Raw genomic sequence first — 13878 nt, forward strand, 5'->3', positions numbered from 1 at the left:
AGGTTAGGCTTCAGTTTGTCTTTTTTCCTTTAAAGCATCTTTCTGGGAGATGGACTTGTCTGTTGCCAGCACACAATTCTGTATCTATGTTTTATTGCTGACCTGTGTATTTGAGCTGTTTTAACTATTGCAAAGCAGAGAACAAAATCAGCACGTGTTTAAAGAGATTACTTTCTCTAGCTGTCACTTACCGTAAGAGTCGATATGTTTCGCAGTAAATGACACTTCGCTTCTCACATTTGCTCCGCTCTCGAGGAGCAAGCTAACGCAACAGCACAACCGTTCCCACTGGCCTCCAAGGGATGCTGGATTCCCAAGGGGATGCTCTGCCCAATTGAGTGAGGAGGCACAGCTCCATTAACCAGCAGCGGGACAAAGAGGCAATTCCTGATGCTCACAGCAGCCCAGTATTCACAGGTTAATTGCTGCATCCCCACAATAACGTTCTCATTCTGATTTCACAGCAGCCATATCCTCTGACATGGAGCACGGAGAGCTGCTTGCTGCTATAGGATGCCCTTGGTACCACCAAGGACAATCTGAACGCATCAAGTGTGACAGGCTCTCACCGAATGCAACAATAAAATGCAGCCACTTATGCTCCCTCAGCCTTTGACAACAGCAAGGGAAGGGAAGAGCGCGTGAATTTTGTGATGCTCGAAGTGCCACCAGGCAGAACACAACGTATCACTCCATCCCTCTGCTCCTGGAAATTACAAGTCCATTAACCTTTCTGGTGTGCAAGATGGTCTTCCCACCTGCATGCAGCTAAGCAGCAAGGAGGACACGCATGGTGAGCATGCGGAGGTACGCTACGGGGTGAAGGAGGCAGTTTCCAATGCAAACCTGCTCGTAACAAAGAGTTCTGCTCCCCAGTTCTGATGCTATCATTTTCTGATGACAACATTTCCTGACCCAGTTTCCTATCTTGCTCCTCATCCCTCTGCTACAAGTAGTAATTAGTAATGTCAGTGTTCTGGCTGGATTGCTACAGCCCCATTAATAATGCAAGAGCAGTAACAGAGAGAGCAGAAGAAAAGACACTTGAAGGTTAAAAGCAATAAGAGAATGTATTTTGGGGGGCACTGGAAGGGGAGGGGGAGGAAGACGAGAAGAAACGCTGGTCTACTGAGATTATAAGCCATGTACTTCAAAACACAGTGTTCCTTTCAGGTGGAAGTGGTGTGTGAGTCAGTCATGGCTAATTAGAAGATAAAATGCAAATAAGAATGACACACAGAGGTGATTTTTACTAAATTAGAAGAAAACTTCTGCTTCACCTTCCCTTTCCTCCTCTAAACTTGCTGCCTCACCACTCCGTGTTCCCGTTTCTCCGTTACTCACATTTCAGAGGTCAACGGTAACCTGGCACCCGACACATGACGCACGCTGATGTTTCCTCTCTCCCGAGGAACTTCTGCAGGGACCAGCCCGGACCTGCCCGTCCACAGCCAAACCTTTAACGGCAGTCACTGAGCTGTTCCTGGTGCACCTTAACCTGAGGCTCTGTCGAAGCTGTTTCTGACGTGTGCTCTGAACCTCAAACAGTGCTGGATGTGAGCAGGGAACCCTGCATCTCCCCGTGCTTCCAAGTCTTCTCCAACACAGACGGCAGCTCCCTCAACAGCAACAGCTTCACCACCATCTAAAGCACACAAACCTCCCAACAGCACAGAACAAAGCTGCTGGGGCTGCATCCTCAACTGCATCACCTGGAAACTTTTCTGTCTTTCTTTTCCTGCTAAGTCCAGCATAGAAATAAAAGAAAAAAAGAGCCTACGGGTTTGGTGTTGATTCCTCAGCTGCTCCTGTTGCTGAATGAAAACTTACATTGACAGTGGAAGGGCTAAACTATCCACTGCACATGAGGCTTGTTTAGGTCCAACACCGAAAAGCAGGTATCTCCTAAAGGGGTGGTGAGTCCCTAGCTTTCTCGAAGATTTGCAAGACCCGTGAGCTAACTTTTAAAGGTCATTTAGCAGAGCTGACCAGCCACACTATTCCTCTCCCAGTGTTTGGCATTTCCAGCTTCCTACAAGGCACCAGGTCTCTTCTTGGTGATGGATGAAATAAAACAAAGCATGAGCTCTTTCCATTAGCTGAAAGCACACACATCTCTCCCCTTGCAATCTATATTCCAATGTATCAGCTTATCAATGTCATTATTTAATGGCAGCATAGCCTCTTCTGTCACCGACCTATTCCAAAGCCCTCCAGCACGATGGGCTCAGCTGACCACCCAGAAGGGATAAAAAGCCAGGAGACTCACTGAGATGAGCTCAAGAAAGAGTGGTAAAGGAAGGAGAAAGAACTGGAAGAGATCAGGGTCAGCACAGTGTTGCTTTTTCAAAGAGACCTTTCAAGTGCCACTTCCTCTGCAGGGAGGAAGCGAGAAGAGCTGGAGGTTCTCGGATACAAACAGCTTCCCCTCCACGACAATATAAAAGGATGGGTGTTTTTAAAAAGAGAAAAAAAAAAAAAAGAAAAAGAAAGCAGGCCAGCCCTGAGCACACTGTGACCAAATTAGGAAACAAACTCTACTGACAGCCTCCAAAATGGACATCGTCTGCGGCAGCCTTGTGTCAGCTCAGGAAGTCTGGTGACCGTGTCAGCTGCTGAAATCTGTTTATGTGCAAACAGAAAGGAGAAGCAAAACACCTCCTTGTGCTACACACACCAGGTTAGGCCATCTGAGAGCTTTGGCCCGGAGGAGAGACAGTCATCAGCTGCCCTGACACAACACTATCCAAAACCTCCGCTGCTGAGTCACGGCGCTCCAAAGACAGCTCTGCCCTGGAAGCGCCGAGGTACGGCAAGAGGAGGTGTACGCAGAGAGTTGGGGGGTTTAAGTGCATTTTTTAAGTGGTTAGCTGTGGCAGATGAAGCTGAGGTTAGAGATCAGTGATTACTACGACAGGAATGTGAGGGGGAGGAAAGAGAGAGGGAAGACGTAGCTTCTTGACTAAGGTCAGAACAATGTTTTTAATTTTCTTGGGAACAGCCTTTTTCCATCCTCTCCAACCTCCATTTCCACCGCAGCAGCAGAACGATAACCCTGCACCAGGCAGAGTTTTAACCTTGAACTTGTCCCCACTGCCATGGAGGGGACCTGTATGGAGCTCCTCCAGCAGTCCCAGGGCAGCTTGGTGGCATCGCTACCTGTTGCGGGGACAGACAAGTGACGGAGGCTGAGTTACTTCACTGTTTAAAAATCAAACAAAGCAAGTCATCTGAGCCCTCTGGTCCGCACAGAGGTTTAGGGTTTCTCCCTAATGTTAGGGCACTCATGTCACATTACTCCCTCTCTCGTTCCCTGTGTGAAATGGGAGAACACCACTCCTCCCGTTCTTTTTCAAAGGGACCCAGGAGGAAAAGGCAAAGCTCCCAGCCTCTGCTCCACCCGTAGCACAACTACAGCCTTCAGGATCCTTCCAGCCCCAGAAGTTTGGCTACAGGACCACTCCAGCAACTTGCCACATTCAAGGCAGCCGAGGACCTTTCACAGCCCAGTACCACCCGTAGGGTGTTCCCATCCAACCCCTCGTGGAGTCCATCAGCTTATCGCCAAAGCCGCCGTCGTCGCACATCCGTGCCCACCACCACAGCTCCCTCTGGGGCTCCTCTGCCCAAACGGTTGCAGGCTGTGCCCAAGGAGAGAAGTGAGACAAGACTGCTGAGGCCAAAGTTCCCATCCCCATGTGAAGCTGTGTTCAGCTTACTACCTTTGGTCCTCTCCTCAGCAAAGGACAAAGCTACGGAGGGGAGACAGCGCTGCTGCCTCTCATGGACCTGACAAAGAGGTATTCACCGGTGGGTAAACAGTGGAGAATTGCCTTTTCACTGGATGGATATTGCTATATAAGGCAGAAAGCAAGCCCAGGAGTAAGCTTTGTTGCTTGAAATTGCCCTGACTTACACAGTCTATTTTTAAAGGGACTACTTTGAGCTCTTGCTTTCAGCAGCTTTTTTTTTTTTTCTCCTCTAAGAGACAAATTCCCCATTTAAACTGACCTCTTTCCTCAGGTCCATTTCCAGGCTGGGCTTTGCCCTCTCCTCCTCTGTCAGACTCATTTATCAAGTGAAGCATTTCCACATACCGCTGCATAAATAGACTTGACCTTGTAAAAACAGCAGCACCTGAGCTCCCACTGATGGAATCTCTCCATCCCACCACAGCAACAAACCCAGCCTGTTCCTACCCTCTTTAATACCTCCAAGGTATTCTTAGAGCTCCTACAGCCCCCTCCTACGTGTCCCAAACCTTTTCCTGCATGTCCTGAGGACGCGTGGCAGGCATATAGACAAGGCAAGGAGTGATTCTGGGCTGATCCTTGTGTGTCCTCTCTGGAAAGAGGTATTCAGGAGCAAGCTACTGCTGGCACCACTCAATTCTTGTAGCTGCTCCTGACCCACACCAAGCATACAGCAAAGTGCAAGCTACAGGAGTTCTCCCAGGAGGGAACAACTCATTCCTGGTCCCTGGCTTTCCTTGATGCTCCCGCTCAGCCAGGCGGCAAGCTGCGAGCAAGCCCTGTTCAGCTCTCAGCGAAGCAAGAAGAGCCCCTGGCGTTGTGCCTTCCTCTTGTTCCCCTTGCAGCCCCCCGCAAAGGTAAGCATCCTGCCCAGCATACAGCTGGGGCTAAGAACATCTCCCAGCTCTCAGCACTCCCCATGCAACTTTGACCCGACATGCCTCGACGGGACAGACCACGTGGGTTAGCACACACACGCTCGTCCTACGTGGGACTGTACTTTTAAGGCTTTGCTGTACCAGGAGCACTCTCCTGTTATCTCCCTTCCTTTAGGACTTAGCAATAAAAATCTACCAGCCTGTTATCTACCGCCTACAATCACCTCAACCCCACCTTCGGCCTTGGTCCCTCCCTCCTGCCCATCCCTTTGAGGAGTGATACGGAAATCACCGGCGCTGCTGCTGCCGTACCGCCGGTGCGGCTGTCGATAGCATCGCCGCTCGCCCTGCCCGTGGCACACAGCACCGCCGCTGCAGACGGAGTTTCAATGTCCTTTTATGGAAGAAAAATGAAAATCGCCTGCCCAGCCGCGGCATGCCTCAGAGCCAAGCCGAGATGACAGACGGAAACTTGCCATTTGTTGTGGTTTTGGCAGTAACAGAGCGCAGCGTGTTCCCATGCGCGCCGCTCGTTTAAAAAGGGGCAGCGAAGGCGCTGAGCTGGAGGAGAAAGCTGAGAGCTCCGGAGCAGGAGGTCTCAGGGATGCAGTGCTGAGGAGGAAGGTGGCAGAGTCATGAAAAGATGGTTTAGACTGTTCTGCCAGCCCAGGCAAGCAGGAGACAGGCCTCCGGACAAAAGCGTACCCAGGCATGAGTGCCCCCATTCCCAAACCCCCCAGTAAGACACGCAGCAAGGTCCCCTACACCATATTTCCCTTCCTCATCCCAACAAATTCTGCTAAGCTGCATTTGCACAGCCACAGGAGGATGGGAATTCAAACAGGGGAGCTGGTTCTTGAGGTCAATGCCACCAGAAAGAAATTAGAGGGGTCTGCTGAAAGCGAGTGCCACCTCTGTCTCTGCTCTCCACTAAAGCTGGGGGGCCAAGCACTAAGTAACAATCAAATCTAAATAAACAGACTCAAGGAAAAACATCCAGAGAACAGCAATAAGAACGGCTGAACAGAGAATGAGACAGGGCCATGGGACCTTCAAAATGTTTGCACTGCTGTCAGGAAGCTGAATGAGACAGCAGACTTCAACAGCTGGGAAAACATGTTGCAAAACAAGGAGAATTAAGTAATTCTCCATATGTACATCCTACTCTGAGGCATTTTGGACAAGCTCAATTTCTCCAACCAGAACATTTTCTTTTTTTCCATGTTGCACACGCACCCTGCCAGTGACAAATCTTGATAGAGCTTAAGCCTAAAACCACAGTGCATCTGGAGCTGGGCAGGGCAGCACTGGGACAGGAATCACGGGCACTGTGGTATGTGTTGGATGACATCCTCGGAAGGCTATGTCACCCTGAACACCTCCCCTGCTGCTGGGTACTTGATTACACCAACATGTCCCCTTGCACCCCATAAAACACTTGTAACGGGATCACAGGGGGCTGGGGCTGCCCCGTTACCTGCCTCTGCATCCAGACCCGCCACATGCCCCATAACTGCACCAGTACGGAGATCACAGGTGCTGTGGTACCCCTCTTTGCTGCTTCTGTAGCTTTACAGTCTGGTTGATCATGCAATAATTTGTTATTTCAGCAAGGCAACTCACGTCAAAGTTGCTGCAAATGGTACGACACGACTTACGCTTATTACCACGGGTTGTGGACGCAGCGTGAGCACCCTGCTAGGAGAAGCCATGTTCAGGCACAGTTCGCGAGGCAGAGCTCCGCGCAAGCTTCAACCTGTCTCGCTGCCAACAGAAAATGAAGGTTAAAAGCAGCTGGGTGCATCTGTTCCTAGCCAGCACCTTGAAATCAATCCTGAGACATTCTAGCAGCTTAAAAAGAAGCCCCCTAAAACACCACGTCTTAGTCCTGCAAATTAAAAACTACACAGGAGGATTGCTGCGGACGGAGAGCCTCAGCTGAGGATGAAAAGGCGAAAGAGTGGAGATTTTAATCCATCTGACACAGGCACATCAATGCTCATTTCCCCAGTGTGACAGGTCAGACACCCCGCGGGCAAAGCAGCTCCCGAGCCACAGCCTCATTAACGGGAAACACTGAGGAGCCCTAAACAAGAACCGCAGCTGGCCGGTCCGGCAGCCACATGCCATCGCCTCTTCGCGTCCGGCTGGCACCAAGGCAGGCAGCAACTCGGTACAATAAAAAATAAAAATGTTAAGCTATGCAAAGAAGTTTTAAAGGAAAAAGTCTTGGAAATGCAAGTCCCTGCAATGTGTCCTGGCTATGAATCGAGGGTTTGGAGCTCTCCGGCACCGGAGGGACAGCGCTGCTCCGTGCATGCATTATTTCCATGGCAACGGCAGCTTTCACCTCCCCATCTTTTCGCTGGCTGAAAGCCCTGCAGTGCTTTGTGCTGAGACTGCAAAGAGGGGAGACCATCTCCCCCCACCCGCAACACGGCGCCGGGGATAGCAGCAAGCAGCCCGGGAACAAAAGCCTTGTCTTCACCAACAATGTGGGGCTTGGGAGGAGGGAGGCAGAGCAGAAAGGACAGACTTCCTTCTCTTCTGGGAAACCATCCTTCCCCCAAAGTGCAAAAGTGCACGCTCGCTTCCCAGCGCTGCACAAGTCAACGAGCAAGATGTGCCCTTCCTAGTCTTTCCAGAATTACCAGCTTTGGTTTGCTGTGCCAGAGCGCAGGGAGGAGAAACGTGCACCACTAGAGATGAGGAATTTGAGCATTGCTTCCACGCAGGGATCCCTGCGCAGAATAAGATGGAGGTTGACTGAGCAGGCTGGCAAACTCTCCTGTCGCTGGGAAGTCTGGCTCCATGCACGGTCAGCGAGCCATCATAGAGCAAAACCCCAAAATTCAAACAGGTCTGAGCAAAAGCTGCCTGTCCCCCAGCACCAGCTCAGGCTACACGCACATGGGAGAAGGCATCCGCAGGGTGACTGGGGCAACATTTTTCCTTGGCTAATTAAGCTTTTCCTCCATCCTGGAGTTCCTGATATTAAGATTCAAGCCCTGGTCACCTAACTATGTGCCAAACTTCACGTCACACAGCTGGAGCCACGGTGGCCCTGGCAGACGGTGCGGGCTCATCAGCATGCTCTCCGTGCAGCCGTTTGCTCGCGGAAGGTGACCGGCAGTGCCGCCCGTTGCTGGGGTTACAATCAGCCACGTTTTGGTCCGTGCAAGGAGCAAATAACTGGAAATACAGGTGAAATGCATGCAGTGACCTAGGTATGGCTGGAGCTCTTATTATTGAGCCCAACATACAAAAGTACAGCCAAAATGAAGGCTTCCAGCTGGTTCCCATCACCTACTTTACAATACATCCATAGCTGTCCCAAATATGAATCAACCTCTCTGCAAGATTTAAAGGAAAGCCTGAGAGTATCAACATGAACTTCCCAAGCAAGACAAAGAATCCAGGTGATGGAGCACAGAAATACAACAGGGCCACCATCTGGTCCTCCTCTCCCCACCCCTGAGGAGCCTTGAGATTTCAGGAGAGGCACATTTTGACCTTTCCCTTTCCACACTTCCCCTCACTTTAGGTTCAGCTGTGCAAGTGCAGTCCTTCCAAGCAGAGAGGGACTCCTTCCAGGATCAGTCATCACCACCACCGAGTCTGCCAGAGGCACTGCTAGCAAAGCCAGTGCATCCTCTCCAACCTCTGCAGAGTTCCCTAGATTAGCCCTTTCCTCCCTAAGGGCAACAGTTTCCTGCAAGCAAAAGCATTAACCAAAATTCTTCATTCTGGAGAGAGACAAAGTAGCGGCAATACGAAGAACCACTGCAGCTGATGCTGTCAGACAACACCACATCCTGCGATCCAAATTCCTCACCCTCCACTTCAATCCTAAAGTCGTTCAAGACTTCTAAGAAGAGCACAAAGCTACTCAGCAGATTTTCAGCTAATGAATCAACACAAGCTGTCCAGGAAACCAGAAATCCAGCCCACTGGAATGCTGCAACCCCAGGGAGGGGGGGGGGAACAGGCAGTAGGCTAGGAAGGAAATGAAACAGCAAAGCAGAAGGAAAGGAACATTTCAGTACTGACTCCTCTTACCACAGTTACTGTGCTGCATTACACATGTTAGGGAAAAAAGTGACTTCAATTCATTTTGCACATTGAAGCGTTCATGTTCTTCAAGCCTGAATTTTGTTCTGCAGTGCTGACATATGTACATTTTGAAAACAAGTCGGGTTTTGTGATTAAAAAAAAAAAAAAAGAAAAATTAAATGTGAATCAACATTGCCACCTAGCGACTAGCAAACTCCCTTGCTCATGACGCTTGGATTATCCGCCAGAATCACATTTCTTTCCCAAATGCTAGAGGTGGATTTTAGCAAAACATATCTGGAGATTAGAGATCTCAGATGGAATTGTGTATCTTTCATATGCAGCCTTCCCCCGCCAGCAAGCTCAATTTTCACTCCAGAATGCAAAGTTCACTGCTGGTGACTTCAGTTTCTCCAGACAGCTGAATTTGACTTGGTACCTTCTGAATACAGGCAAACAGTATCACACCAACACAAGAACCCAAAGCTACGGCAGCTACAAGCAGAAGGTTACGCACTCAAGAGGAATTTCAGTGATTAGCAGAAATCTCTGCTGGGGGACAGTCAGTTCCCTGAATGTTGCACGAGAGTTCATTGTTGTGGCTAGAGTTATGCAAGATGCCTTGTAGCCTCAGCGCTAAACACTGATACTGTACTGGCCTCGCCTTACTGGCACCAGATGTAAGCAGGGTTCTGCAGACATGCACAAGACTGGGAAACACATTTCTATGCTTCTGTTTTTCCCCAGAACAGATGGTACAAAAGCAGCAAGTTTCCCCCACTCCATCCCCCCATTGGGTCCGACGATTCTCCGGTTATGGTTATTAGCAAACTTTGAGAGAAGCACAAAGATCTTCTGCCCTTTGAATGGACACATTTCAGTGAGCTCTTCAAATGGGTTTTTTGTCACTTCCAAGTGAATCTATATCCAGGCGACAACATAAAAGAAAAATGCAGATGCTAATTCCCTTAAGGATAGCACGTAAGGTTGAGTTAGCTCATTCTCCAGAAGTTTCATGAGATAAAGGATTCCAGTTTGGTTTTGTGCCTTTTAAACGCCCAGCTCCCTGTTCACCTAAAATATTTCTGTATATGCAAGACAGCAACCTAAGGCATCTAGAAGCTTTTTTTAGCCAAGGAAAAGGAAGGAATACTGTTGTCTTTATCAATAGTGCCCTGCAATTCATCTGTCCAGACTCACAATTTTACAGAGCATCAGCAGGATCCAGCAAGTGCTTTGACTGCTGCCCCATGCAGCCACATCCGATACTCATTCCCCTGCTACCAGGAAGCGTGAGCTGTCCTCCCAGCTCTGCTGCCCAACACTCCAGAAGAGACCAAATGGCAAGGATCACCCCGTTACCTTTCTGCAGCGGGGATTAGGGCAACTGAACCGGTTCACATCGTTGTCCAGTAGAGCTGGGAAGTTACAGAACGGACACCTGCAGCCCAAAATAAGATGCCGTTAATGCAAGATGCCAAACATATCTTTGCTGAAAGCAGATTTACTCAAATAGCTACATGGTAGTCAATAAGGCTGCCAACCAAATGCCTGCCGCCAGGATGTGCTGACTGCTGCCTTTTTGCTCATACTTCTTCGATTGTTTCCCTGTTTGCAATCAAAATATTATATGCTCAGCACTGCTTTTGACCATGCCATTTAGAGGATCAGCACAGAGCTGGCAAGCAAGTCTTGGGGGAGACAAGTCTATTGAATTTTAATCTGCTCCTAGTCAAAGGCAGACCAATGTGAATAAAAACAGACTTGGGAAGGCAAGAGCCTGAATTTATAATGGTTCTTTGAAAGCTGCCTATCTCCTAGTCAGCACACATTTAGCGTTTCAGGGAACGATTTTCTACATTAAGTGCAGTCTGCATCCTCTGCCGGACACTTACCTGACAAGCTCATCCGCGCAGGCAGCAGCCACCTCCTCCTCAGCTTTCCGCTCGTAGTATTTACAGAGGATGTTCTCTGGAAGCACCTTCTCCAGCTCGCTGGTGGGGAATGAACACGTGCAACTGCCTTCCATGCAGCTGAGCTCTGACTAGGGTTGGAAGGAGAGAGCTCGAGTTCAGTACGATACTAGCAAAAAGCAAGACTCAGTACCCAGAATACAGCTGCCAGGTGACACCTTTACATGAAATATAGATCCCAGAGTACAAAAGCATCCCACAGTTTGATCATGGTATCTCGAGGCAAAGGAGCATGCACACCTCAGAGCAGGTTAATGACTTGTTTATAGCTCAGCTAAGTACCAGGATAATTGCCAGCTAAATTGGAGACTAAGAAGGTCATAGAGGAACCAACCTCCAAATTAAGTTGGGATCACAATGATATTATGAAGGACAATCTTAGCTAGGAGGAGACTGGCCAGGCCAGAGATAAGAGTGTGTTCTCTGTGCAGATACCATTGGTTTATGAAGTAGAAAATAATTGCAAGTTATTGTTGTTACGACGAACGCTGTAGAAAGTTTTCCTAATAATCCGAGTTGCTAAACACAGAGCAGAAAAGACAGAGGTTCACAAAACTGAAATCCTGTTCAGCAAAAATCTTGTGAAGTTGTTGGCTTCACTTGACAGTGAGTCCAACTTGCTGGATTTGGATTTCAGGACACAATTCCATCCAACTATTTCCCGGTAAGTGCAGTTACATCCGATTTAAGCAACAACACTATGCAAACAGCAACGGGATCTCCCAATAGCAACCTACCCATTTTCCCCTCATCCAGTTGGGAAATTCTTACCTTCCCAGAGCCAAAGACTGCCTCCTGAGCATATTTAATTAGGCACTCCTTGCAGAACAAGTGACCATCTGCACACTGAGTTAGCTCTTCAAACGCAAACTCCCCGTAGCAGCAGCGGCACTCAATCATCTGACCATCCTGCAGCCACAAACCGAGTTATATCAGCATCCTCACCAAAACATCGATAGCTACAGCAACACACAGGCACATACAACTGCAAGCCACAAACAACACCAGCACTATTTCTAAAAATTTGCAACAGATATACACCATTCCATTAGATATCCTATTTGCTGGTCAAAACTCACTAAAGCACAACCAGAAACTCACAGTTTTAAGTAACTTGGTATCTACGTGTCCTGCTTGACAGGTTCCAAAAAGCTACAGAACACAGGGTGTTTTAATAATTCTCTGCTCCCAGGCAGAGAAGCATCTCAGGCTCGGGAAGCTGCCATGGCAGGGAAGCAGCAGAATATGCATCGTTCATATGGGGAAAACCAAGCTTCAGGTGTGTGCCCTCTAAAGGAACAGTGACCCATCTGCCTGGAGAGACCTTGTCCCAGCCTCTTCACTGCAGGGGTGCAGAAGTTTGCCACTGTTAAAGAGTAAGTATGCCCACTTCTTCAGAGGTCCAACATCTTCTCCAGAGGTTGAAGAGAAATGGGCATTGAGGATGAAAAGATAATCCACAGCTGCTGAAGTCTAACTTTTCTCTCTTTTTTTAAAGGGAAAGACCTGATTTTCAGGTTTTTAAAGAGTCCTTTCTGCATATGAAGAAGGCCTTTCCACTGGCAGAGCTCCAACAACAGCAAATCTGTTTTCAACAGCCATAGTGGTGGTAGCGAGAGCAAACCTGGTCCTATTCTATTGCAATGTTTGCTCTGACCAGTAAAGACACAAGCAGGAGCTGACTGAATTACTACAGATCATTATGTGCATCAATACTGTCTTGCTGGACTCAGCTCTTGTCTACCTTTTCTAAAAGCCAGCCAACACACACTATGCAGGTTTTGCCAGCTCAGCAAAAGCAGCACAGTGCAAATGCAGCCTCAGAAAAGCTCCACTCCAGAAGCCAAGTGAAGTACTTGCTGTGAAGTACTAAGTGCAAAACAGTGTCAATGCATAATCTGAACTCGAGGGACCACGTTATAGATACTGACCTTCTGATACTGCTCCTCATTCATCTGCAGAGCAAGGAGAAAGTCTGCGTGCTGTAAGAAAGACACGTGCATCAGTATTTACAGAATACAGAAAGCAATTTTCCAGCCCCTACGCTCTTTCACATTATCTCAGGACTTACAAACCACCATAAAAGGCTCACTGCTTACAACATCGCTCAGCCCATCCTTCCAATCCATTAAGCTATTTATGATTCAGCTAAAACAGATGGGAAAAGCAAAGGCAGCAAGAACAAAGAACCAAATTCTATATTCTGGAGGGCTCCTGGTTCAGGTTTCCATGGGCAGAGATGATCTCACCCAACAGGCCCCTCCAGAGAAAGCCCCAAGGAACATCAGCTTTGTGTTTAAAAGGAGACAACCCCTCTGCCTAAGAGACACGGATCTTCATGAAGGATTGTAGGTATGGAGCTGTGAATTCGGTCTTCCCTCGGACTAGGAGGGGAAGACAACACACCAGTGGGTGTTGTGGGGTTGTGCTTTGAAACACGTGCTCCTCAGCACAGGACGCGGCGTTCTGCAGGGACAGGACTGCCAGCTTGGGGAAGGCAGAGCGAGGGCACAGACCGCCTTGGGCCGGGTCATTACTTGCCACCAACACCGAGCTGCAATTACAAGCCCTAAAGCAGCAGAGAAGCCTGCTAACAATTAGAGGAAAGAATTAATTAGTAGAGCTTTTACTACTTGGTAGCAAACAAGGTCCAGAGCGGTGTTGTACCATGGACATACATCAACACCAGCAGATATGTGGAAGGTGTTCAGCAGCACAAGTGGCTGCTGCTGTATTTAAGTAAATATGAAACTCTGTGCTTGGTTTTTTCCTCTAAAAATGAATTACTTGTGAAGAGTCATACATGTTAACAGGTAGGAAACAGGCAAAGGTAGTCAGTTATTCAACATTTTTTTGTTCAGCATTTGAATTTACATGTCTAGGGCCAAGACCTCTACAGCAGTTGAAGCTGTTTGCACCACAAGACCAAAGCAGCTCCCACCACTCACCTCTGCCATCTCTTTAACTTTCTGCTCATAGAATTCCTGCTCCAGTAGCACCGGTGGGAGAAGAGAAAGCTTGTCATAGGACCTCCAGTGCCGTCTCTTATTCTCCAGGAAGAACATGCGCTTCTCAATTTTCACATCCCCTAAAGCAGAGCGAAAGGCACAATGACATGGCACGGAGAAGCCAGAACAAAGCTTCAACCCCTCTCCCTCCACACACCACCGGCTGCATAACTTCAGCATCTCAAACAGCACTGTCCCAAGCAGATGAACTAAT

At 48.6% G+C, this 13878-nt stretch overlaps 1 protein-coding gene across 1 annotated transcript in view; it reads right to left on the reverse strand.

Annotated features, from left to right (window-relative positions):
* RNF216 (ring finger protein 216) overlaps window positions 1-13878 on the reverse strand; it is a 61810-nt gene that overhangs the window by 36539 nt on the left and 11393 nt on the right. The window contains exons 8-12 of the mRNA XM_010079443.1: window positions 13605-13744; window positions 12588-12638; window positions 11428-11565; window positions 10579-10727; window positions 10046-10124 (exon numbers count right to left, since the gene is read on the reverse strand). Coding sequence (XP_010077745.1) covers window positions 10046-10124; window positions 10579-10727; window positions 11428-11565; window positions 12588-12638; window positions 13605-13744 — 557 coding nt within the window. The remainder of the gene's footprint in view (window positions 1-10045; window positions 10125-10578; window positions 10728-11427; window positions 11566-12587; window positions 12639-13604; window positions 13745-13878) is intronic.

Source organism: Pterocles gutturalis, unplaced genomic scaffold (assembly GCF_000699245.1).
Source record: "Pterocles gutturalis isolate BGI_N339 unplaced genomic scaffold, ASM69924v1 scaffold3494, whole genome shotgun sequence".
NCBI lineage: Eukaryota > Metazoa > Chordata > Aves > Pterocliformes > Pteroclidae > Pterocles > Pterocles gutturalis.